This window comes from Mytilus trossulus, chromosome 14, assembly GCF_036588685.1.
Source record: "Mytilus trossulus isolate FHL-02 chromosome 14, PNRI_Mtr1.1.1.hap1, whole genome shotgun sequence".
In the NCBI taxonomy this organism is placed as follows: Eukaryota; Metazoa; Mollusca; class Bivalvia; order Mytilida; family Mytilidae; genus Mytilus; species Mytilus trossulus.
Genome location: NC_086386.1, coordinates 5018152 through 5045428, shown reverse-complemented (window position 1 = coordinate 5045428; position 27277 = coordinate 5018152). Strand labels below are relative to the sequence as shown.

The following is a 27277-nucleotide window of genomic DNA, read 5'->3' as shown; positions in this document are numbered from 1 at the left end:
CATTATAGTTCGTTTCTCTGTGTGTTACGTTTCGGTGTTGTGTCGTAGTTCTCTTATATTTGATAGGTTTCCCTCAGTTTTAGTTTGTAACCCAAATCTGTTTTTTTCTCTATCGTTTTATGAATTTTGAACAGCGATATACTACTGTTGCCTTTATTTAGACAATATCTATATAGTATTAAGACAGACTCCAGTTGAGCTATTGTAGTTATAACGCAACTTTATATGTAATGAATACGAACTTTAGACACAATTTTGTTTCTGCCGTGAAGCTAATATAAATCAACCGATTGAACTAACAGCAATGATAAAATACAAGTTGCAACCATTTTTACCAAACGAGTTGCTTAATTGTCATCGTTGTATAATATATATGTAGTATCTAACACATTAAAAAACTATATAATATATAATTGATACGTCACAGTAATAGTTCTAACGCAAGAAATTGAGGAATGCTTTGGTTTCTTCTCCAGTTCCTGTTTTCGTTGCCGTTACTTCTATTTCTGTACCCCCGAACGTCAGTTGAACAGATACCTGGCGGTGCTTTCCTCCTCTGGTGTCAGGCATATGTACAGTGAGTTCTCCTAGATAGGCGCACGAGGGGTCATCCGTGTACCGGGGGTCTTCCTCTGTAGATGTATAGATGGAAACGCGCATTTTTGTCTGATCAGAGTACGATGGATAATACATTTTTTCTTCTATTGCCTCATTGATATGAACGGCCTGTCCAATTATTACATGTTTACTGAATGAATCTCCACATTTTGATTTTCCGTCTCTAATTTTTCGTTTGCTTTCAGGATCAATACCTTCCTTGAATCTAGAGTTTGTCCGAACTCCATATGTGAACTTGCAGATTCGTGTAGATATAATTCTTGGATCATAACCGTATTGAACCGCTCCTTTCAATACTGCCAAACCAGCCTCGTGTGGAATAATTATATTTTTATCTGGAAAGCTTAGTTCAACAGCTTTTCGAAGCATTGGAGAATCGGAAAACCCACCAACCATTAGAATGGTATTTGTACCTCTCACTTTTTCTTCATTAAAGATGCCTTTCAAATGCTGAACAATGTGTTGACAGGTTGAATCGAAAAAACCTTGCGCCAAAGCTGCATCAACACGCAGTTTGTCACCAACCCATGTTACTCGCTTAGATGAAGACACCGACTGTTTAAAATCTGTACCTTCTTCCCTTTTGAATATTTCGCTTAAAGTACTAGGAACTCTGAATGTCACTTTCGACGTTTGATCTGGTTGGATGTTACGCTTTTTGATTTCGAATTCTCTGCAAAGATCCAAGTGTCCAGCTTTATCTTCATCCCGAAATTTGTAAACAGTCGCAGGTCCTGCCAGCTCCATCATGTATTCATCAAACGCCTGGTCCACTTTAGTTCCTCCCCAGTCACCCCCATTGGCCATATACAGTTGTTTAATAGATCCATCAGTTTGTACTTCCTGTACAGTAATATCAACTGTGCCACCTGTGAAGAAAAACATCAATATAGATTTTGAAACTAGTATATTAAGCAATTAAATTTAAAATCTATGAATATGTTATATCGATCATTTTAACAACTTTTAAATGACAAGTAGCAATCAATGACCACGTCACAAATAAGAACGTACCTCTACAGCAGCTTCCCTCATAAACTGTTTGGCTGGATCAGACCAGATGGCAGGCACGGTTAGAACCCATGTGATCTCCGTCTTTTTTATCTGGATATCTCTCTTGGCTATTTGTTCCATCAAATGTCCCCGTAGATAGTTGATACTTTTTGAAATGACTTTTATAGCTTCCAGATGTTTTCCTTGGTCATCCTCTATTGTGAGATTACGTGGTATCTCCTTCAATAAAAAATACCAGGTACTTATATTAATTGTTAGTGTTATATTATTCTTAATTCATTGCATGGAAAATCCTCATATTAGATATATGTTTTTTTTCTATCTTACAAGTTTGCAATGAATGCAGTTCTTCTAGTTGATAGTTAACGTTAGTATTGGTTGACTGTTAGTAGTTCAAATTGAATTAAGTACGAGCTTGTAAAAGTATGAATAGACTTGCTTCTCTGGAAAGAAATTCAAGTTTGTGTTCAACAGTACACTAAGTTATCAAACAGGAGTGGGTAGGGTGACCCTAAGGACTCTCCCTATATTTCATTTGAACGGCAGTTCTCATACATGAATATATATGGTTTAATTTAAAGGTGGGGGTTTCGTCTGTTTCCAATTTGTCAATCAGGAGGGGTGGGTGACTGCAGGGACTCCCCTATATTTCATTTTATTTAGAGGTGGGGATCCCAACTGTTTCCAAGTTCTTAAACAGGAGGGGTATGGTGACCACAGGGACTTCCCCTATATTTCATTTGATTTGTTATATAGTCCCATACATGAGTATATATGGTTAAGGGTTGAGGATCTTGAATGTTTCCAAGTTCTCAAACAGAAGATGAACAGTGACCCTAGGGACCCCCACATTATTCCTTTGATTTGTAATATTGTCTATACATGAATATAAATGGTTTAAGATTGGTGATCTCAACTGTTTCCAAATTCTCTAACCGGAAGGGGAAGAATGGCCCCACAAACTCCATCTATATTTCATATGATTTGTTATATTGTCCCATACATAGATATATATGGTTTTGGGGTGGGGGTCTCGACCATTTCCAAGTTCTCAAATAGGAGGGGTGGGGTGATCCCAAGGGACTCCCCTTACATATTTCATTTGATTTGTTATATTGTCCCCTATATGAAGATATATGGTTTAGGGGTAGGGATCTTGCCCGTTACCAAGTTATCAAACAGGAGGGATGGGATGACCCCTATGGACTCCCCTCCCCCTATATTTCATTTGATTATTTACATATTGTCCCATACATGAATAAATATGGTTTAGGGGTGGGGATCTCAACTGTTACCAAGTTATCAAACAGGAGGGATGGGGTGACCCCCAGGGACTCCCCCTATATTTCATTTGATTATTTATATATTGTCCCATACATGAATAAATATGGTTTAGGGATGGGATCTCGACTGTTTCTAAGTTCTAAAACATGAGGGGGTGGGGTGACCATGGGGGTTCCCCTATATTTCATTTGATTAGTTATTTAGTCTCATACATGAATGTATATGGTCGAGGGGTGGGGATCTCATCCATTTCAAAGTTATCAAACAGGAGGAGGTAGAGTGGCCCAAATGGACTCCACCTATATATAATAAGATTTGCTTACATTCAGGTATCATATATATAGTTGCACTATTTGTGCCTGTCCCAAGTCAGGAGCCTGTTGTATTATGGAGAAGACTTCATAAGTATGATTTACTTGTGTCTAATCCATTTTGCTTTAATTCAGCAAATAAAATATGTTTAAACTAATCCGACTAAAGAGTAAAATAAAACTGCTACCGAAAGCCACCAATGGGTCTTCAACACAGGGAGTAAATCACGCACCCGGAGGCGGACTGCAGATGGCCCCTTAACAGAAATGTGTACTAATTCAGTGGACTATATACTAAACTCCTAAACATATAAATGAACTAAACTTAAACTTAAAAAACATACAACACTAACAAAGTTTAAATACGTACATGATTTTTGTACAACTGCATTTTAAACCTGCTGAAAAAGTACCAACTTTGATGATCCTCACTTTCTGCAAGAGCTGTATACTTTTCCTCGGCCTCTGCTCCAAATGAATCAAAGTCACCTCTGGGATTAAACAATACACATGTTGGGGTCTTGAGAGAAAGTCCTGCTTGAGAACCTAATGTCCATGTAAACCCGGATATCTTCAGAGGATCTTCCTTGTAGTCACTCTTAAAGGCAAATGCATACCCAGAAAAGGTCGTACCAAAATCAATGGCCGCCACCAACAAACAATCAGATATAGTTTCATAACTATTCGCCATTTCTGTTTTAGCTTTCAGTTTCAACTATATCATCTTATTTTTTATGTCGGTCCTACAAAATTGAAGGATAATAGATATAAACAACAACAAATGCATCGCACTAAATTACTAATAATGAAACTGATACACTAGTTTGGCGCAACAACGATTAAATGATATTAACCTCTCTCTAATCACCAGATTAAAAATTGCCATAAAACACTATATGAATGCCACTTTTTGTGCAAAATGAGTTTATCCGTTCGGAACACTTTACAAATGTATATGTTTTCAATATATTTAGCTGTGGGGTTGTCTAGTCGTAATAGGTTTGTTTTCATAATACAACAGCAACAGCAAACAACACATTTCTCTATATGAACTTTCACATTCGTTTTGGATGTAGGGAATCTGCATTTTGTGAGTTTGTCCTGCTGAAAGCTAGACAAGACACATATATTCCGATTTTTTTTATAATTTCAAACGGTGTCAGTTTAAAAATAGATATTGTTGGTTGCTTAACGTCCAGTGGCAACTATTTCATGTATTTTCATGACGAATTAACGATGTCAGACCACTGTATATAATTCATTACTATATTTCATAAGGATCACAACAATGATATTCAATAGTTGCACTGAGGAATTTTGTTCTTAAATTTTACTATGAAGTGATTTGTCGACTTTTGTTTTGGTCATTGTGTTGATTTATTTCTGCGACTTATCATATGGGATACTAATGACCCCTGTTTTCTTAAACCTAGTTTTGTCTTTAGTGTCGATTTTGTACCATTATGAAATAAAATTCGAACTTTCGGAAAATGATATTTGATGGAGCTGACATACTTAACGTTTTCATCTTTTAAAAAAGGTAATTTGATTACCTGTTTGTTATTTAGTTTTCATAATTTACAAGCAAGTAAGGATGCATTAAAGATTTTTGTTTGCAAAGTGCGAGGAAGAAATTTTCAAGAGTAAGTTGTATAAACATGACTTTCTTGGAAGTATCTACTTTCAGTTTCAGTTTCAACTTCATTATAAATCTATTATTACATATATGCATTTAACATGTTTAAACAACTGCAATTTTTTTTACATTCAATAAAGATATGTGTCACTACGAAATGATGAGTAGATTTTTTTTTATTATAGTGATGACATTATATAGTCACATACATATAAAACCATCATGGGTTAAAACATTATCTTTGATTATATTATCATATTTGTTATTTAAAATCAGTAGCTCTTCAAATATATTCAGATATATTTAATATTGAAAACTGAAATATTCAGAAATTATGTTCAGATATCAGATATCTTAAAATACCTTACCGTTTTATTTGACGGATCAGATTCAATGCGTCAATAAACACTATATATACCTCTCTACTGTATTTCTGATAAGACACAAGTATTTTTTTTAGATCAATGACGTTTGTATCACGTGAACAATTAGCTTCCTTGTTGTTGATTTGGTGACAACCCAAAAATACACAAGATTCCAGCTTCTGAAATACAGGTATATACTGATTGATATATAGTTTGAAATCTAGACAATTCAAATTCTCGCTAAAATGTGTTTAAACACATGTAATAATGTGACAATGCAACTTTTTTTTTAATATCGAAAGTTATAAATATATATGCGTCATTCATTCCAATAAAAAGAAGGTTAAACTGTATGTATTTACAAATTTTCACAGGTTCATAATTTTTGCATAGTCGAGAGTTTTACTCATGTATTTTTGTTTACAAACGAATAAAAGTCGATTTTTAGAAACCAGATACTAAGACTTTTTTTATTTGAAAGAAGTAAGCGCTTTTAGATAATCCATTTCAATAGTAAACAACACTGCAATCCGAATGTATTGTTTTTAATAAAACTAGTCATATTAGGTTTTTTAACGGCGAAGTCTAGACTGAATTTTCTAAATATTTCTGAATATGCCTGCAATATCCATTCTTTTGTTATATGTATTTCCAAGGATCTTAACTGGTATTACACCAGAAATGACAATTATTTATTTCACACACATATATACAAAGTATTTAGTAATGCGAGAGACTTCTTTGCAGTTTACTTACATCAAGGCATTGAAAGTCTGTCCTATATACATGTATAGGAGTTTTCTTTTCGTTCTAAAATAAAGAAAATAAAGTATTGAATGCTTATTCATTGTTTTAATTTAATTTATTTTATTGAAAATGATTTTTAAATCGTTTTTAATAAAGAAAAATAAACAGACAAAATTTACATTCTTTAATTGAGTTAAGCCTTCCGATTGATATTATATCGTGTGGTTTTCTATGTTGTGATGTTATGCTATTGTTTCAGAAAAAGGGAGAAGGTTTCAGTGGTACCATTAAAACGTTCCCCTCTGCAAATGTTTGTACCTGTCCTTAGAAAATCATTAAACAGTTCAAATCACTTAAACTGTGGCGTTTGTATTAACGTTATATTGCTGACTATTATCTTGAAAGTAAAATTCGAATTATTACAATTAATGTATTGTACAAAAAACAACATGTTTAATTCGTCATTTCATTTGTTAAGACAATATCAAAATTTGAATTTGAATAATTTCATCTAATGTGAACGCATGCATAATGCAATATGGATAGGTTTAGAATTTCAACAAAAAATATTTGCTAGCATTTCCAAATAACTTCGACTGAATCATCGTACAAAATTGTTCATTTCAATTTTTTTTTTAACTATTCTCAATATGTATTTTAAAATATTTTTTTTTAAACATTTCTCAATATGTATGACTGTTATCTTGTATAATGCTGGATAGAAAATGTCCATGAAATTAACATATTTGATTTACATCATTGCATGTGTTGTTTGTGTGGATATGGACTCTATAATTATGAATAAAGCTTTTTTATATGATATTAATTGATTTGATTGTAGACGTAGCAGTACACTGGTATGGCCGCTGGTGAGACAATCTCAGAGTCTCTGTTTGTAGCAGCTATAGACTTTGGTACGACGTATTCTGGGTATGCTTTTGGTAATAGAAATGATTACAAAGATGATCCCTCCAAAGTAGCCGGTTGTCACTGGAGTATGGGTTCACAACCGGGTCTCTCCCTCAAGACACCGTCCTGTATTTTGTTTGACCCTGAACAACATTTTGACTCCTTCGGTGGAGAAGCAGAAGATAAATACACAGAGCTAGCACAAGAGGATGAACATGGCGACTGGTATTTTTTCAGAAGATTTAAAATGCAGCTTTATGGCAAAGAGGTATTTTGTACTTATGTATGCTGCTACGTCATGGAGATATATTTTAACTGAAGGCGGATGTAATTATGTTTTTTTGTTTTTACGTTGTTCTTGAAACATACAGGATAAAAGATTCAGTTAAATAAACTTAAAACATACAGTTCAGTTAAATAAAAATAGAAATTGTTCAACTAATCCAAATTGTGTTTGTTATATACTAGTACATGTAATAATACTGATCTGTCATCCTCTGTCCTCAGCAGAAATGACAGTTCCTTGTTTCATATGCAAATATTTATAATGATATCATACATAGCGTAGGTTGACAAACTGCAGATGGTAACTCTTAAAGTGCGTCGTACTTCATTATTTAACAGATACTACTGTATGTAAGTAAGATTTCAATTGAAATGTTAATTAATCGAAACAGCAATTATACAAAATATCTGATTATGTATGCAGGAATTATCAAAAGACTTCATGTTGGAAGGAGAAAATGGTTTACAAATGCCAGCCATAAAAGTGTTTGCAGAAAGCATCAAATTCCTGCGAACACACTTTGAGGACCATATAAAGAATAACGCCTCTGAAATCAAACCACGTGATGTAGAATGGGTGTTGACAGTACCAGCCATCTGGCCAGATCCAGCTAAAAAGTTCATGAAGGAAGCTGCTAATGCTGTATGTATAAGGTTCTATTTTATAAGATACATTGTGTGTTTCAAACTGTTTTCGATATAAACATGTCAGATATAAAGCTAAAGATTAATGTCAACCACAATGAGGTCTTTGATTTTTAAACTTTAAATATGATATTATGATGTGGCTAAAGGTCCAACTTTCCAAAAAATATAAAGACATGACTGTCCATGTATACATAGGCCTTTCATGTCTTAATTTTTTAAAAGTTTTTTTGTTGCAAGGTAAACTGATTTTAAGCGAAATTTTAATTGAATTGCATAGTATAAGAATGTACATCAAAAGCAACAATGACGGTCTGTTTTACGTTGATACGATTTTTCAGAGTGAGATGAGCGTTTTATACGACATCATTGTCCGTCTCATTCATTGCTGTCATAAATCATCATCAAACGTTGTACTTGTCACAGGCAACACAATGGATGTTCAAACATTGTAGTTGTTATAGGCAACACGGTGGTGGTTAAATCTTGTACTTGTCACAAACAAAAAGAATAGATGTTTAAAAGTTTAACTTGGAATAGGCAACACGATGGGTGTTCAAACGTTGTACTTGTCAAAGGCAACACGATTGGTGTTTAAACGTTCCATTTGTCTCAGGCAACACGATTGGTGTTTAAACGTTGCATTTGTCCCAGGCAACACGATTAGTGTTTAAACGTTGCATTTGTCTCAGGCAACACGATTGGTGTTTAAACGTTGCATTTGTCTCAGGCAACACATTTAGTGTTTAAACATTGCATTTGTCTCAGGCAACACAATTAGTGTTTAAACGTTGCATTTGTCCCAGGCAACACAATTAGTGTTTAAACGTTGCATTTGTCTCAGGCAACACAATTAGTGTTTAAACGTTGGATTTGTCTCAGGCAACACGATTAGTGTTTAAACGTTGCATTTGTCTCAGGCAACACGATTGGTGTTTAAACGTTGCATTTGTCTCAGGCAACACAATTAGTGTTTAAACGTTGCATTTGTCCCAGGCAACACAATTAGTGTTTAAACGTTGCATTTGTCTTAGGCAACACAATTAGTGTTTAAACGTTGCATTTGTCTCAGGCAACACGATTGGTGTTTAAACGTTGCATTTGTCTCAGGAAACACGATTAGTGTTTAAACGTTGCATTTGTCCCAGGCAACACAATTAGTGTTTAATCGTTGCATTTGTCCCAGGCAACACAATTAGTGTTTAAACGTTGCATTTGTCTCAGGCAACACGATTGGTGTTTAAACGTTGTATTTGTCTCAGGCAACACGATTAGTGTTTAAACTCAGGCAACACGATTGGTGTTTAAACGTTGCATTTGTCTCAGGCAACACGATTTGTGTTTAAACGTTGTATCTGTCTCGGGCAACATGATTGGTGTTTAAACGTTGCATTTGTCTCAGGCAACATGATTGGTGTTTAAACGTTGCATTTGTCTCAGGCAACACGATTTGTGTTTAAACGTTGTATCTGTCTCAGGCAACATGATTGGTGTTTAAACGTTGCATTTGTCTCAGGCAACATGATTGGTGTTTAAACGTTGCATTTGTCTCAGGCAACACTCAGGTATTTAAACGTTAAAACGTGTTTAGGCAACGCGATGGTTGTTTAAACGTTTGACTTGGTATCGACAACACGATGGGCGTTTAAAAGTTTGACTTGGTATAGGCAACACGATGGGTGTTTAAAAGTTTGACTTGGTATAGACAACACGATGGGCGTTTAAAAGTTTGACTTGGTATAGACAACACGATGGGCGTTTAAAAGTTTGACTTGGTATAGGCAACACGATGGGTGTTTAAATGTTTGACTTTGTATAGACAACACGATGGGTGTTTAAACGTTTAACTTGGTATAGGCAACACGATGGGTGTTTAAACGTTTAACTTATTATAGGCAACACGATGTGTGTTTAAAAGTTTGACTTGGTATAGGCAACACGATGGGTGTTTAAATGTTTAACTTGGTATAGGCAACACGATGTGTGTTCAAAGGTTTAACTTGGTATAGGCAACACGATGTGTGTTCAAAGGTTTAACTTGGTATGGGCAACACGATGGGTGTTTACAAGTTTAACTTAATATAGACAACACGATGGGTGTTTAAAAGTTTGACTTGGTATAGGTAACACGATTGGTGTTTAAACGTTTGACTTGGTATATGCAACACGATGGGTGTTCAAGCGTTTTACTTGGTATAGGCAACACGATGGGTGTTTAAATGTTTAACTTGGTATAGGCAACACGATAGGTGTTTAAACGTTTAACTTGGTATAGACAACACAATGAAAAAAAACAATATTCTACCAAAGAAATATAACACATCTATTGGTTCTGTTTGAATAACGAATTTACCATGAATTGAATTGTTAACGTGTGTTTATTTGAACTTCTCCCATAATATTGAAATAAGTAGATCAAATTTTTTTTCAGGGAGGTATACCCAACAGTCGTCTCATTTTGGCGTTAGAACCAGAAGCCGCATCCATCTACTGTAAAAACTTGCCTGTCGACAGAACACTTTCTACTGGTGGAAGATCTACCCTCGATGCGTTTGCTCCAGGGACACAGTATCTTATACTGGATGCAGGAGGTAAATGAATGTATCTAACAAACCATTGAAACATGTATCTACCGAACCGTTATTTCTTTAACCACTATTACGGGAAAGACTCCGGAGTGTGGAATATCCCGGAATTGTGAGGCTATGTTTATGAAAATGGAGATCGATAATTTTAGTATAAAATAAAATGTTTGTCACAGTCAAATTACAATTAAAATAATATTTGTTGTAGCTTAATGCTTAACATATTCACATCTTGTACAGTGGCTAAAATACAATAGCTAGAGAGCCAGACAGGATCCTCCAAATGTTAAGGTAAAAAAAACACTTTTGAAGGATTCTAGGGAGAGTGACATACAAACTGCCTCCGGGATATCTTTCCAAACATAATAGTGCTTGGGGAAAAAAGACGACTAAAAAGTGTTTATTTGTAATTATATATGCCGAAACCTATGTTGTCACCATTCACAATATGTATCTATAGAACCATTACCAATAAATATTAAATCACATAGTTACGTTTGACATAAATTATTTTTTGGGGCCAATTTCTCTGATTAAGTAACCCCGGAGAGTCATCTCCCATATTTTGGTCGAAGATGTCCTTCGATTCAAACATTTTTAAACTGTTGCCGAAATGCATATTTATACAGACAAACCTTCTAAAGAGACCATCTGTATTAAGAAAAAAAAGGTGTTATAAGACTAATGAATTTATGTCCCTCTGTCGTGCATTTCATAAAGATTGAATCTGTATTAAAAGACCGCCTGTCTTATGAGACCATTGTTTTGCTCTCCTTTGAGGTGTCTCTTAAAATAGGTTTTAACTTTTGAACATGTTTTGAAACTAGGCAAATATATAGGTACTACATTAAACGGTTCCAATTTTATTGTGTTATATTCCCGTTTTGAAAATTAATGTCTCTTCAGAGATATTTAAGGCCAAACAATGTTACAAACCGAAAATGACAAAACGTATCACAGACAATGAATCAGAATCACGAGGGATATATATACAATTATTGATACTGATTTCCATTTCGACAAACATTAACTCTTCAATAATTATTATGATCGAGGCCAAATACAAGTGTTTATAAAAAGAACTGATATTACCGAAACAGACAATTACATTTAGGCCGTTAGTTTTCTTGTTTTTATATTGTTTTACATTTGGAATCCGTACTATTTAAAATTGAAAAAATAAATTTCATTTACATTATTTTGTCTTCTATAAGCTTTTATCAACCTAACATTTGCCCTACTGATCTTTGAGTAAAACAAGTACATAGGAAATGTGCCACATGTTGTTTTTTTTGTTTAAAACAAACGTAGTTTTTATAAAATGGTCACAGAAACCGCGATGCTGTAATTACTTTTGGAGCAAAAGTATTAAATCAAATCTCACACAACAATCAAATCATTTTCATTAAAATATTTTTATTTTTTATTTAGGTGGAACGGTTGATATTACTGTACAAGAAATAAAAGACGATGGCGACATCAAACAGATCTACATGGCCAATGGTGGAGATTGGGGCGGAACTAAAGTCGACGAGGCATTTGACGAATTCCTGACGGATATTGTTGGATCAGATACGGTCGACAAGTTCCGGAAGGATGACAAGGTCGATTATCTAGGTCTGTGTAGAGAATTTGAAGTGAAAAAGCGAAGTATTCGCCCAGACAGCACAGCTAAAATTACAATTAGAATTCCATTAAGTTTAAGTGAAAGATTTCAAGAAGTAAAAGGAGTTTCACTGAAAAGTTCCTTCAAATCAAACAAATCAATGTCATGGGTAGGTGATAAATTACGTGTTGATCCCGACACCGCTAAAAAGTTCTTTGAAGAACCATGCCAACGCATTGTTGACCATCTGAAAGATTTATTCCAGAAAGGAGCAGTTGTCGACACAGACATAATTTTAATGGTTGGTGGTTTTTCTGAATCACAAATGCTGCAGGAAGCAATAAAGTCGGCATTTCATAGTAAAACTGTGATAATACCAGAAGATGCAGGTCTTGCTGTGCTCAAAGGTGCAGTTCAGTTCGGATTTAATCCTAAGGTTATCAGTCCAAGAATCCTTCGATACACTTTTGGAGTCAGTACAAATATGCAGTTCCGTCCACATACCGACCCAGAAGATAAGAAACATATTACTAATAATAAGATGTATTGCCGAGATAGATTTGGAAAGCATGTCGGGAGAGGAGAACCAATGGAGTGCGATGATCTAACCAGTACGAAAACATACAATCCATTAAGAGAAAACGCGAGTAAAATTGTACTTCCCATCTATTCGTCTCGTTCTGAAGATCCACAATACACCGATGAAGAAGATTGTACTTATATCGGGAAATTTGAGGTAGATTTGTCAGATATAACTGGTCCTGATCGGGACGTCGAGATCGGGATGAAATTTGGAGGGACTGATATAACTGTTGAAGCAACGATTAAGTCTACTGGACAAAAAATTGAAGCACGTTACAGCTCTTATTTAAACTAGTAGTTAAGGTTTTTCTTATATCGTAACAGTCTACCAGTAAATGATGTGCCATATGCATTGTAAACATCGTTTATTGAGACAATTTCATTGTACATTTAAAGTACAGTATATAGTTTAGAGTTTGTTATACTTAACATGTTGCTACGCGTGACTTTCATTCATTACATTATAACTGTAGTTATAGATTTATTACTGTTAAAAGGGCTTTTAAATTTTTCTGAGTTCGATTCCCAAAAAATGAGTATTCCCTTAATATATATCAGTACAAAAAAATCATTCCCGTTATTTTGTTTAACAGTTTTTTTCCAATAGCTATATTTGCCAGAAGAACATTAAAAACAAATTTGATACTTTTGCGGTCAACTTTTTAAAAAGTTTATACCACGTCGTAGGCAGTTGTTTTACTAATAATTTAATAATGTTATTTGACTGGTCTCTTAAACTTTTTGATTACGCCCAGTTAAGGGGGTTAATTTTTAGCTCACCTGGCCCAAATGGCAAATTGATCTTTCTCATCAATTGGCGTCCGTCGTTATCATTATTATTGTCGTCCGTTAACTTTACAAAAATCTTCTCCTATGAAACTACTAGGCCAATTTTACCAAACTTGGCCACAATCATCACTAGGGAATCTAGTTTAAAAATGTGTCCGATGATCCCGCCTGCCAACGAAGATGGCCGACATGGCTAAAAGTAAAATATAGAGGTAAAATGTAGTTTTTGTCGAGCCTGACAAAAAGTCGCAGAAAGCTCGACATAGGGATAGTGATCCGGCGGCGGCGGTGTTCGCAAACTTCTTAAAAGCTTTATGTTTTAGAAGGTGGAAGACCTAGATGCTTCATACTTTGTATATTGATGCCTCATGTTACGAAGTTTCCGTCAGTTACATGTCCAATATCCTTGAACTCATTTTCATGGTTCAGTGACTACTTGAAAAAAAAGTTCAAAATGTTTGTAATGTTAAATTTTCTCTTAGTATAAGTGATAGGATAACTATATTTGGCATGTGCGTACCTTGCAAGGCCCTCATGCCCGTCAGACAGTTTTCACTTGACCTCGACCTCATTCATGGATTAGTGAACAAGGTTAAGTTTTGGTGGTCAAGTCCATATCTCAGATACTATAAGCAATAGGTCTAGTATATTCGGTGTATGGAAGGTCTGAAAGGTGTACATGTCCAACTGGCAGGTGTCATCTGACCTTGACCTCATTTTCATGGTTCAGTGTCTATAATAGTTAGGTTTTTGTGTTTTGGTCTGTTTTTCTTATACTGTATACAATAGGTCTTCTATATTTTGTGTATTGAATGGTTGTAAGGTGTCCATGCCTAGCTGGCTGGTGTCATCTGACCTTGATCTCATTTTCATGGTTTAGTGGTCAAAGTTAAGTTTTTGAGTTTTGGTCTTTTTTTCTAATACTATATACAATAGGTCAACTATATTTGGTGTATCGGTCATTATCAAAAAACATGCAAAACTATGTTATTGGGTCTTTTTAAGTCACAGACATGAAAATATATCAAAATACCACTTGCATATGTTAGATATGAATGTTTTGTGATACACAATTTACAGTTTACAGTATGAAATGTTATAAAAATCATCCTTAATGTGTTTTTAAATCCTTGGAGATGGCCAGAATTAACTGTTACTTTTTACTATAAATCCTTTCAGACTTGAAGTAGGACTATTATTCATATCATTTGTTATTATGATTTATCACTTTTGATTGCATTTTGATACATACAAACATTTTTTAATGATTTAGGAGGTGTATGTTGGTTTTATAATAAAAATTTTCACCAAAAGGAAATGTTACATTTTTTAAGTCAATGGTGTTACCAAAGGAGAAATTAGTTGGATAAGAGTTATCTTTCGCAAGATTTGGGCATTTACAACAGTTTCTCCCTTAGCAATGTTACCTGTAATGTTATGAAAAAGAAAACAAACAATTTTGTTGAAAATTTAGTGAAAAAAACTTATATAAAAGTGAAAGCTATATCATAAATGAAAATAGTGTCCATGGTGTACCCTTGTAAAAAATATTTTTTTGAAAACATTTCCTCAACTTTGAATTAGGAAATATATTGCTTATAGAAACATGCACCAGTAACAACATATAGAATAGGGGAATGGAGCACTTATTTCGAAACTGAATCTTAAAATACACCTTAAATCATTGGTGTTACTGTCAATGGTGAGACCATTTTGATAAAATAACACCTTTAACCAGTTTAGTAACACCACTGAATATATCATGACAATCGGCATTGTTTTGTGTTTCTTACATGTTTAACAAGCGAAACATCATATTATTTATGAAAAACAATACTGTTTCAACAATGTTTTAACAATATTATGTATCACAAAAACAAAGTTTTCACAAACTGATGTATGCTGGCAACACCAATGACACTATTTAGTAACACTATTGACATTTTTAGTAATGGATGTTATGTTATATAATTTGAGATTTTTTAGCCTTAGAAGTATTTTTTCATCTTTTTCTTTTGCTCGGTGTTCTTGGCTTTGTGTTCAGTAATTAATAAAAGTAAAATTTGAAATGTGATGTCAGATCATGTCAATGGTGATACTTTTGTGTCATTGGAGTTACTGAAGGGTCAGTGGTTTTACTATATAAAAATTTGAACGGCTGTACTATTTCCTGCATCAATTGTAAATAAAAATAGCAGGTAAGCGACAAAGGCTCCTTGGAGCCTCTAGTTTTATGTTTTTTCCCCTTTAATTTTTTTATTCATAAATAAAAGTGTTTTTAGGTCATATACAAAGGATTAGGTATATTATTATCATTTAATCTCATACATTTCACATATATTCAGTTTAAGCGTAATTTTTGGTATTTACAACGACCATAATAAGGACAGACAACTTTTTTACGACAATGTATTCTGAAATTTATGTTTGAATAGAAAGCACAGCTATATGAATAATGTCAATAAGTCATAATTTAAACCTTAACAACAAATTGGAACAGTTTTTTGATGTTTAACAATAATATTTAGTACCTAAATATATATATGTTTTAAATTGGTAACACCATTGACACGATAATATCAAAGGATGACATAAAATTGTTAAAATTGAAGGAACTCTTCATTTTCCCCATTGCATATTTCTGAATATCGTTGCTACTATACTATAGAATAGAGGGCCACATTCAAATGTTTTAAACAATGACATCATTTTTCAAAATATTAACTCGTCGAAATTTGCACTTTTTTTTTAATGACATCAGGTTCAGATCTCTCTGCTGTAAATATTCCAGATGAATCAGACAACCCTTTGTTGGCTTGCTGTCTCTGAATTGGTAATTTTAAGGAAATTTGCGGTTTTTGGTTATTATCTTGAAAATCATTATTGATAGAGATAAACTGTATTCAGCAATAATGTCCAGCAGAGTAAGATCTACAAATAAGTCAGCATGACAAAAATGTTCAATTGACCCTTGAGGAGTCATTGCCCTTTATAGTCAATTTTTAACAATTTTTCGTAAAATGTAAAAAAAAGTGTTATCTTTTACAAAAAATTTCTGAAACTACCGAGACAAATTTAACCATACTTGGCCACAATCAGCCTTAGGGTATCTTCTTTTCTACTTGGTACCTTTAAAGTTATACACCAACGACACATGTGTTCTTTTGCTGCTTTCAAATATTTCCCGTCGCAGTAACGTGTGTACCTTTGTTAATGTCGAGGATTATATAGTCCAGGTACAGATGTCTATGTTGGTTTCTAAGCAAATTTGTCACTAACGTACATTGAGCAGGTGTTCTTTTGGTTTGAAGCCTTAGTTTGCATATCTTTGTATCTCCACCATAAGGTTTGTTATGTTTACTTTGAAGTATTTGGTTTCTAGCATCAATCTAGTTGAATAAGTTATCGAAACTCGCATATGTTCCATCATATTATAATCGTTATTATGTAATTCCATATCACTATTTATACTTGTAGTATTTTACCTTTTCTGTGTATGAAAGTCCATTCAAATAAAGTTATTCTCCTGTTGTTTACCTTACGTAAAATGGGTTTATACGTAAAAATGTCGAAGCCAGTGATTAACCCACGTGTGCCTTGTAATATAATACTACAGGGCGTACAAAGATGCCATCGAAACTTTATGAAGTTGCATTTCAATAGGCCACATTGATCCTTACTAAACTTGATTATTGATATTTTTCTAGATTCCAACACTTTTGAATATAAGCCGTCAATTTTGCTTTTTTTAAATATTTTTATTGACAAGAAATGTTTAAATTGTTAAATACAAATACAGAAAGATGTGGTACGATTGGTCGATTGATAGAAAACTCTATACATTACAGACAAAAATGAGGATTAAATGCTACATGTACATGTTGGCTTGCGTGTGACCTCAGCACAGAGAAAAAAATATATACCGTTTTAGTCACAATTAAAAACTCCTGACTTTAGATAGACACACTTAGATAATGTTGAAGGTTTAAATATTTGTGTCCGGTCAACTATCCAATTAACCTGGAAATGTGGTACACCAATAAAACAAATAATCTAACCGCAAAAAAAAAGTTCCAATAACTTGAAAGATCAGCAAAACAAAAAGCTATACAAAAACCAACACGATACTGATAAATAATATTACTCGTGGATACTGAAATTAGACCAAAGCAAAACATGCAATTTTAGATAAACATTGTTTTCCCAGACTAAAATATTGATCGAGACACATCCATCGGATTTAGTGTAAAAACTTTTTATGTATCAATCAATCTGAAAGTCCGAGAAGAGACAATAATTATAATATTGAAATTTCCTGGGACAACTCAATACAAAGAATTGTACTATTTGTAGCAGAAAGTGTGTTTACCAGACTTATGTAGATACATTAAAGGTATGCATATGGTCAGGGTTTTTATTTTTATTTATATTTGCTCTTTTGGGATATAGTTGAACACATTCATTTTATACATTTCTTGCACAAGAGGTTTATAGCGTTTCCGAATAAGGCCTCATACAGAAAACCATAGACCAATGTGCTCCCATGCCCAAATTTGTGCATTTTAAATTAACAATTTGTCTCAGAGGGGGAATCATTTATGTCTCCTGGATACAATAATATCTCAAAGAAAGTCCTACATTGACTTTGTTATAATACATGCAGTTACCTCAAAGTGTAGTGCGGGGCATCACTTGAAGAAGACGTTACTAAGTTATAAAACTTGTGTCTAATCCATTTGTCATATTAACCAATAAAATATGTTTAAACTAAACTATCACTTTGTTTTTTTCATGAATTATTGATGTCATGAAGGAGTTGTATAGAGGTTTGATTTCATTTTAATACAGTGTGCTAATGTAATACATTTGATCGATATTGTATAATCAGAAGGAAATTCAATAAAAAATGTTTTATAAATTTGAATGTAAGATTTACTTTTTTAATAGTAATAGTTCTACAATTGTGTTTCTACCAAAACGATAAATGTAAATATAATCCGTTCAAGTGTTTAATAAAATTCATCGCAAAAAGTCAAATTCAGCCTTTGTTTCCTCTCCTGTTGCTTTGTTGACAGCGCGCACCTGCAGCTCGGTTCTCCCAAAAATCATTTTAACGCCTACTTTACGGTTCTTTCCCCCTGTGGTGTCGGGCATTTGGACATTTAATTCACCATGATACATACAACCAGGGTCAGTGGTATATCTTGGATTTTTATGTAATGATGTCCAAATTTCTACTCTCATCGCTGTTTGATTTGAACGGCAGGGTACGTAAACTTGTTCCCCAAACTCTTCATCTAATCCAGCAGGCTGTCCGATTTCTACGTGCCTATCAAAACGATCAGAACATAAGACGTCGCCTTCTTCTATCACTTTCTTATCATCTGGGTCTACTCCTTCTTTGAAAGGCGAATTAGTCTTAACTCCGTACGTTGCTTTACATATTCTAGAAGAAATTATTCTGGGTTCGAAACCGAATTGGACTGCTCCCTTCAGTACCGCCAATCCAGCTTCATCTGGAATGATGATGATTTTCCCCGGGAACGCGCTTTCCACTGCATCACGTAACATGGGTGAATCGGAAAATCCTCCCACCATTAATATTATATTTGTTCCTCTTACTTTCGGGTCACCAAATATTTCTTCCAAATGTTCCGTAATGTAGTTACATGGTGATTTAAACAGTTCTCTTGCCGAATCTGCTTCCATTCGAAGCTTGTCACCAACCCATGCAACACGTTTTGTTGACCTTGACATAGATTCCTTCAAATCTTGTCCGGTTTCCTTTTCGTGTGCGTCTTTTAAAGATATTGGTACTTTGAATGTTACCTTCGAAGACGAGTCTGGTTTAATGCTTCGCTTCTTAATTTCAAACTCTCTGAGGAGATCAAGATGTCCCGCTTTATCGTCCTCTCGGAAGCGGGAAATGGCTGGTGCTCCTAATAAATCTACCAAGAATTCCTCGAAAGCTTCGTCCACTTTGGTTCCACCCCAATCACCGCCATTGGCCATGTACAGTTGTTTGATAGTGCCGTCAGTTTGTACTTCCTGTACAGTGATATCTATTGTACCTCCTTTTCAAAAAGAAAAAGCAAAAAAATATATCAACAAAATATTTTACAGAGTTATTTAAAAAAAAACATTGAGCAGCTGACGGATAATTCTTTTATTCAAATTACAAAATTCGGACAATTAGAGTGATAACCAGGGACACTATTCATGAAAACGTACGAAAAAGTTCACTATAAGGTAATTTAATGTGTTTTATGTGTTTTCATCAGAAGCTTTAAATTTCTTTTTTGTTTTCTTTTTTTTCTGCTCTCTTGATTTCAGATCATTTTTTTAAAAAACTATATTTATATTTAATTATTTATAGATATATTTAGCAAACAACTGAATAAGTATAGTATTTTTAGTCAAATTATAGTCTTACATAAGTTTTGTCATTATCACTCTGACAATTTAAATAATTAGTTTTAAAGTACGTGGATGTCATCGTGTTCATGAACATAGTAAAGGGTTGATAAAAAATCGTTACATTTTTGTCTAATAATAGCTGCTGAAAACCAACCTCCAGCATCCAGAATAAGGTATTTGGTTCCGGGAGAGAATGCGTCTAAAGTTGATTTCCCACCACAAACCATTCTCTCACTAGGGATATGTTTGCAGTAGATAGAAGCAGCCTCCGGTTCAAGGGCAAGCATTAACTGACTGTTAGGTATGCCTCCCTACAATTGCAAGCACAATGAAACTTTGAATTAAAAAATAAACATTTTCTATCAATCTACGCTTTATCCAGTTCAGTATTTTTTCTTGTATCGAAAATATATAAATTTGTGAAGGTCGTATCTAATTCAATCTCTTCACACCAGTTAAAAAATGGACCAAAAGAATCTTATCAGATGAAATTATTTTGCTGCGTACTTGATTTTTATATAAAAAAGATTTATTTGTCAAGTATATATCTCATATAAATAATTCGGTTTTATCATTATCGCATGACTATAGTTTCTAATGATAAAATATTGAATTACAAAATGCACCTCAGCTTTGTTAAACATTTAAAGGACATTACATTTTTACCAAAAATATTGGTACCAAAGTCATAAAAAATCAGTTGGCATGCAGTACCCGACTTTTTCGAAAATCTGACGTACTTAGACAAACAAAATAGTTTAAATATGTAGACTGACGGCCATTTTTCATGCTGATAAAACTGTACATCCCAAAAGGGAGGGGGGATGGAAGACAAAAGAAAAAAATATTTTCATGTATATACCTTAACAGCTGCCTCTCTCATAAATTGTTTAGCAGCGTCGCTCCATATGGCAGGGACAGTAAGGACCCAGTTAATCTCGGTAGGTCTTATCACATCCTGTCCTTTCTTACTAAGGGTCCTCATTAAATGTTCCCTCATAAATTTGATACTTTCCGATATCACTTTCATTGCTGGGAGAAGTTTACCTTTGTCATCTTCTAACATTAAGTCACGTGGAATTTCCTAGATATGAAAGTAAATAAAAAAAACTTACTTAACAATAAATTCATGCATAATAAGGCAAGCATAATAAAGATAGTTTCTACCTTTGACTCTTTTATATAGTTCTAAACTCATAATTCAATCATATATGTAAAATTGTATTTGTTTTCCAATTTCCTACTTAAAGAACATCTTCTGTACGAAATATTACCTGGCATTTGTATAAGTTCATTTTAAATCGACGGAAGTAGTACCAGTTTGCGTGGTCCTCTTCTTGTGCAAGCTCTGTGTATTTGTCTTCAGCCTCGATTCCAAATGAATAAAAATTCTGAGCGGGATCAAACAAAACACATGTTGGAGTTTTAAGTGATAGTCCAGCATTTGACCCAGTGGTCCAGCTGAATCCATGAATCCTCAGTGGATCCTCCTTGAAGTCTGCTCGAGTCTGGAAGGCGTATCCAGAAAAGGTAGTACCGAAATCAATAGCGGCCACTAACAATGGTTCTGACACAACTTCTGCACAAGCCATTATTGTTTTATGTTATCAAACAACCTATACAAGTAATCTGATCCTCCCACAAGAGTTTGTATTACATCTGAAAGAATAAACGAGACACATTATCTTTTTTTTTTGTAATTCTGTAATTTTACATATGCCTATGCCAGTACAAATTACGAGAAAAATTCTATCTTATGCCGTCTTTATATAATGACAAAAATGATGAGGTCAAATATTTTTTTTTCTTTTCGAGTAAAAGGATAATAAATTGTGTTAAAATGAAACCATGTTCAGAGTTTCCGGACACCAGTCCAATCGGTTTTTTTTTAGATACAAAGAATGTATGATCATCCAAATTCGAATTAAAAATATTTTATTCTTGATATTAAATATCATACATATAATCCACATTATATTTCTGACGGATGAGTAACAAAAACTGAAAAAAGTCAAACCAGCAAAAAATGCAGTGGCGGATCCAGCCATTTTAAAAACGGGGCCCAACCCAGGCCTGACAAAAAAGGAGGGGGGGTGGGGTTACAACTATATGTCCCCATTCAAATGCATTGATCGGCAAAACAAGAGGGGGTTCCAATTCGGCCCGAAACGGGGAAATAGCTCGACAGAGCCTCGCATTTCCCCGTTTCTAAGCCTCATCCTTTTATCGTTGATATGTCAAGTCAATGCACTATTATTGTCTATGTATACACTTGTTTCAGGATTCTTGAATACTAATAGTAGTTTTTTTTTGTACATTAAAATCAGGAAACGTGTGCCTTTTGCGTGGTCTGTCGAGCTATTTCCCCGTTTCGGGCCGAATCCTTATATCGTTGATATGTCAAGTCAATGCACTATTATTGTATTTATACTGCAATCTAAAAAAAAAACCCAAACATTTCCAATTGTTGTTTAATGTGGTAATGTTATCATTTGATTAAATATTGGGAAACTTCCTCCTTTTATAAAAAGGCCTCATATCATGCAGGCGGAGAAATATACAACAAGATGAAATTGACATGGATATTTTATGAAGTGCTGGGTAACCATACCCAACACTACAGTTCTCCAGACAGTGGAGGAAAGATACAGAACAACAACAACATCATGACCTGTTAAAATTCGCAATCGATGGTGAACGAATTTGTTTAAGAATGAACTAAAATATCAACTGTAAGCATAGAACATAATGATTTATAGTTTGCAGATCAAAAATATTAAGAAGTTAAATGTTTTTAACAAAATTTGCAAAAGAAATAAGTTTGAGTCGTTGTATACATGGAAAACAAGAACAGGTTGAATAATTCGTATGAATAATTAATTATAATTTCGGAAATTTATATTTAAATATTCATGAGGAAAAGCGATATCATGTCAGTGACTGTATATGACATAAATATGCTATGGATATTTTGGAAAAAAAGTTTGTATCCAGTTTTTGGAGAAAAAAATAAGCTGTTTTTGATTCTGAGAAAAAAAAATGTTTGTTTCACCCTCAGCTGCCACTATATGTAATGCTAAAATTGAAAGAAAAAAATTGTTGTCGACTTGTCGCGAAAAAGATAGATTGTATTTCGCCGTAGGCGAAAAAAAAAAGTTTGGCCAGAAAAAAAATCCCCCCCCCCCCCCCCCCCAGAAAATCAAATGATTGCTGCCTTTACCCCTGTGACAATTTGTCGGACTGACGTATGTTTTTTATCCTTAAAAAATATTCTAATAAAATATTCTGTTCAAGCAGAGGACCTATAAAAAATTATTCTGAATCCAGATTTTCCCCCTCATACCTCCCCTTGAAGTTAAAAATTAAATGGTTGCTATCTTACAAATAAAATAATTATAAAATGTAAACCGAAAGTAATATTTTCTTGATTTTTTAACATTATCATATGAATACCAACTCAAAATGTATCTTCCATATGATCATCAGCAATGTATTTGTATCAATTAATATATATTGAAGCATTCACAGTTAGTCTAAAAATACAATAAATTGACCCATGATTGATTATAAATCCAACGTAAATGGAAGTTAAAAGGGGGAGGTTACCCAGAACTGTTGCTATGTAAACCAACGTAATATAACCAATGTACAATCTCCTTTCTGAATATGGATTTTGATGTCAAACTAGTCATTTGAGGGTAATGCACTGCAGTTATATAGGAGGCAGCTATCATTCATATTGTATTGTTTTGCAGTTATCACTGAAAACTAAGGGAAAACGAAAGTAGAAATGTGAATAGAATATAATCGTTATTTTTTAACATCTTTCTTAATTTCAGACACTTAAAATGAATAAAAATGTCCAAACGTACCTTTTCTGCTGTCCAAGAGATTAAAGAAGATCTCCCATTATTGTTTTATTACTGTGTAATCTCGCCTGGATAAGGTACGCTAACTAGGAAGGTAAATTCAATCAGGTGTGTTAATATTGATTTCACTGTTACAGTAAATCCTGGCTTTAACGAAGTTTAAATGGTTTCGCTATTTTAATAAGCAAATAACAAAACTTTCACACTAAAGATTGTTCAGGTTCTTGAATAAGTTATTTAAAATAGGTATTACTTAAAAGATACTTTGTTGTTTTCTTGTCTTTTCCTAAATATGTTCCGGTAATTTTGAATTATCATAAATTGCTGTCATCTCATTTTCAAAGAAATACTTCGGAAACAAGCGAAAGCTATTATTTTAAATGCCATATATACATAATATAGTTAATCAAATGATGATCTATTTTTATTAGGCACGGAATATTTAACATTTTAAGGAGTAAGTCCATTTGAAATATACTGTTTAAAATAATGTTCAACCAACACATGACTACAACAGAGTAATAACATTCGAATGAATTAAAACAATAAAAAATAAAATTCAAAATATCATATTTTAGTACTGGAACATTCGCTAGTTTACATTCTCACAATCTGTAAAAGTTGCTTTTAACGGACGTTTTTGTGACTCAGAAGTTGGCAACATCCTTTAACTTTAATTTCCGCTATATAGATAATGTTCTCCCCACAAAAATTTGGTGACTATTTCGAACGCATCTATCCAATCGAACTAGAGATAAAGGATAAGCAGATACAGCTAAGTCAGCCTCATATTTTGACTCACATCTAAAAATTGACAACGAGTGTCGGTTGAAAACAAAACTTTACGACAAAAGAGATGATTTTAGCTTTCCAATTGTAAACTTTCCATTTCTATGATTAACAGTAGCAACATTCCAACAGCGCCTGCATACGGAGTATATCTCTCCCAATTGATACGATATTCCAGAACGTGTGTTACCTATCATGATTTCCTTGATAAAGAGTTGCTGCTCACAAGGTACGTAGCTATTAAACCAACAGTTTCAAGTAGTGAAGTTGAAATCATTCCTACAATCCACTACCCTTTTCACCACGAATGTGAGCTACCAAATTATACTATTTATCGGTTTGTAATAACATGAACAACACGTTGGGTGACACATGTGGAGCAGGATCTCCTTACACTTCTGGAGCACCTGAGATCAACCCCCAATTTGTGGTAGGGCTAGTGTTGCTTAGTATTTAGTTTTTTTATGTTGTATCTTGTGTACTATTATTTGTCTAGTTGTCTTTTTAATTTCAGCCATGGCATTGTCAGTTTATTTTCGATCTACGAGTTTGACTATCCCTCTGATATCTTTCGCTTCCACTTTTTTTCATTTTCGATGGTTATCTGAAAACTTTCAGTTTCAGTCGTTCTTCCTTATTACTCTGTTGGAACAGTGTTTTTTAGATAATAAGTTAATAACAGCACATACATGTTAATATAGTCTATTATAGTGTAAACATGCACGAACACAATTGATGCTATATTGTAATTTGTACCCGTTCAATTTTTGTTATTCCTTTTTGAATATATATTACTTCTGATATTCGCGTCTCGGTGACAATAGAATTCCCCCTAAAAACTTTTGAATGGTTTTACACTAATAATTTTGGGGCCCTTTATAGCTTGATGTTCGGTGTGAGCCAAGGCTCCGTGTTGAAGGCCGTACATTGACCTATAATGGTTTACTTTTATAAATTGTTATTTGGATGGAGAGTTGTTTCATTGGCACTCGCACCACATCTTCCTATATCTACTTAGTTAATTCATAGTACGTTTAAAATTGTTAAACGTTTTATTCACGTAAGTTGGATGCAACACCAAACAGCACTTTGGAATTGCAAATTGTATAAAGCAAATTGTATAAAGCAAATTGAATAAACAACATTTTGAATTTGCGGAATATCTGAATATTTTAAGTGATGAAGATAAAATAACATATTGTAGATTTCGAACGGGTAACCATAAGTAGATAGATACTGGTAGATGGAATAAGATTGAGCGAAACTTAAGATACTGTAACTCATGTCATTGTAACGAGATTGGTGATGAATTTCATTACACTTTGCAGTGTAGTTCTTTGGCAAATTTTCGAGCACAACATTTGGATACTTGCAGAGATCAGAGACATATAAATACAGAGATTGGCAACTTATCGTTACGGCTATCAACCAGCGGTCAACTTCACGCGTGTGCACGAGATTTTTCGAGAGTAGAAAAATCGCCAAATCATCCGCCATAATGATTATTTACAAACAGATTTAACGTACATAAAACAACCAAATTATAATAAAATACAATCTTTATCAACACAATTCAGTTAAGAATAAACGGGTTCTTCTATTATAGTTGGACTAGGATAATCCTGAATAAAATAATCGTTGGATAACAAAACTACTTGAATGGTCTCAAAATGACTTCTCGAGGTCGCTATTTAGCACAATTTTGAGTGAGGATTTATATCCACACATGTAGCTGTGAAATATTTTAAGAAATAGTTTTAATAGCTCTTTACTCTGAGAGGCTGAAGCTTGGTTCTGAGGACACAAGAGAGATATATATTTATTAAGTCTTTTTTATTCATGGTATATAATCTTGAGTTTATCACAGTATAAGCATACATTTTTACATGCTCATCCGAAAGTAGCATATTTAAAGAAAAAATGTTTTTTTTTGTGTTCTTAGTTGTTGTTTTCATATAATGTTTTAAATTTTAAAATATTGACATAATTAGAGTCATAATTTTCTTTTACTTGACAATTAAAGCAATGATAATTTAATTACTAAACACATGACCAGACTCAAGCTAGCGAACAATAAGCCAGCGAACAATAAGAAAACGCGCCAACATGATCATGCCTAAAAACCGAAGACTTGCAATAACAACAAATGTACTTTTAAATATGATGACAAATAAATAAATATGATGACAAATAATTTCCAGTAGGAAGATGAAATGTAATTCCATTTTAACACATACGAAGTTTAATTATTTATTCGTGTATTAAATACAACTTTTTTTAAAGCCGGGAATCTGAAAAACGTTTAAGCTATTAACCCTTTCTCCTTTCTCTCTGATTAGGGATGGGTTATTATCTGTATAATAATAATAACAATTGATAACAACAGGTTACAATAAACTAGTGTAGCGATACAATTAGATCTTCAAGCTTATAGAAATTATTCGATTGAAAAGAAAAGCTGATAACCATTATAGTCACTTTTTGCCTAAGAACTAGCTAGTTCATGTAATTATTCAAAAGTAAATAGTCACTCTAGTAATTTATTTATTACATTCTTATAAGAAAAGCGATAAGTGTAAGAACTACACACGTCAAATAGAACAAAAACGATTTGACATAAATAATTTGGTTAATATAAACAAAAAATTATTTAGATTCATTAACTATAATCCGTAAACATTTCCCTACGACAAAGTGTGATGAATTTGCAAACTTACCTGGTTCTTGCTTATTTTATAATCCGATTGTAAAGTCCAACAGAAAGAAATATCATTCATTCCCTTCATTTATTTACACATTGTTTTACTTTCACTTTCGATTTGTTTA

The 27277-nt window shown here is 33.6% G+C and overlaps 3 protein-coding genes across 3 annotated transcripts; 1 reads left to right on the top strand and 2 right to left on the bottom strand.

Annotated features, from left to right (window-relative positions):
• Nucleotides 1-435: 435 nt before the first annotated feature.
• On the bottom strand, nt 436-5348 carry LOC134696921 (heat shock 70 kDa protein 12B-like). Its single transcript, XM_063558890.1, has 4 exons — nt 5232-5348; nt 3598-3970; nt 1633-1851; nt 436-1461 (listed from the first exon to the last, which is right to left on the bottom strand). The coding sequence occupies exons 2-4, from the start codon at nt 3916-3918 to the stop codon at nt 436-438; spliced, it is 1566 nt and encodes a 521-aa protein (XP_063414960.1). The 5' UTR covers nt 3919-3970; nt 5232-5348.
• On the top strand, nt 5324-13059 carry LOC134697339 (heat shock 70 kDa protein 12A-like). The gene is made up of 5 exons (XM_063559550.1): nt 5324-5418; nt 6817-7152; nt 7594-7812; nt 10246-10405; nt 11831-13059. Exons 2-5 carry the CDS (start codon nt 6835-6837, stop codon nt 12880-12882), a joined length of 1749 nt encoding a protein of 582 aa, XP_063415620.1. The 5' UTR covers nt 5324-5418; nt 6817-6834; the 3' UTR covers nt 12883-13059.
• A 5243-nt stretch (nt 13060-18302) lies between these two features.
• On the bottom strand, nt 18303-23799 carry LOC134695612 (heat shock 70 kDa protein 12B-like). Its single transcript, XM_063556903.1, has 5 exons — nt 23666-23799; nt 21068-21452; nt 20656-20877; nt 19948-20104; nt 18303-19450 (listed from the first exon to the last, which is right to left on the bottom strand). The coding sequence occupies exons 2-5, from the start codon at nt 21383-21385 to the stop codon at nt 18396-18398; spliced, it is 1752 nt and encodes a 583-aa protein (XP_063412973.1). The 5' UTR covers nt 21386-21452; nt 23666-23799; the 3' UTR covers nt 18303-18395.
• Between the last annotated feature and the right edge of the window lie 3478 nt (nt 23800-27277).

Excerpts from the sequence above, each read along its gene's own strand:
- LOC134696921 (XM_063558890.1), bottom strand. The coding sequence starts at position 3,918 with ATGGCGAATAGTTATGAAACTATATCTGATTGTTTGTTGGTGGCGGCC. Across the intron at positions 1,852-3,597 it reads TGCAGTTGTACAAAAATCAT|GAGATACCACGTAATCTCAC; the intron begins GTACGTATTTAA and ends TTTTTATTGAAG. Across the intron at positions 1,462-1,632 it reads TGAGGGAAGCTGCTGTAGAG|GAAGTACAAACTGATGGATC; the intron begins GTACGTTCTTAT and ends ATTACTGTACAG.
- LOC134697339 (XM_063559550.1), top strand. The coding sequence starts at position 6,835 with ATGGCCGCTGGTGAGACAATCTCAGAGTCTCTGTTTGTAGCAGCTATA. Across the intron at positions 7,153-7,593 it reads TGCAGCTTTATGGCAAAGAG|GAATTATCAAAAGACTTCAT; the intron begins GTATTTTGTACT and ends TTATGTATGCAG. Across the intron at positions 10,406-11,830 it reads TCTTATACTGGATGCAGGAG|GTGGAACGGTTGATATTACT; the intron begins GTAAATGAATGT and ends TTTTTTATTTAG.
- LOC134695612 (XM_063556903.1), bottom strand. The coding sequence starts at position 21,385 with ATGGCTTGTGCAGAAGTTGTGTCAGAACCATTGTTAGTGGCCGCTATT. Across the intron at positions 20,105-20,655 it reads TGAGAGAGGCAGCTGTTAAG|GGAGGCATACCTAACAGTCA; the intron begins GTATATACATGA and ends TTGCAATTGTAG. Across the intron at positions 19,451-19,947 it reads CCTTATTCTGGATGCTGGAG|GAGGTACAATAGATATCACT; the intron begins GTTGGTTTTCAG and ends CTTTTTGAAAAG.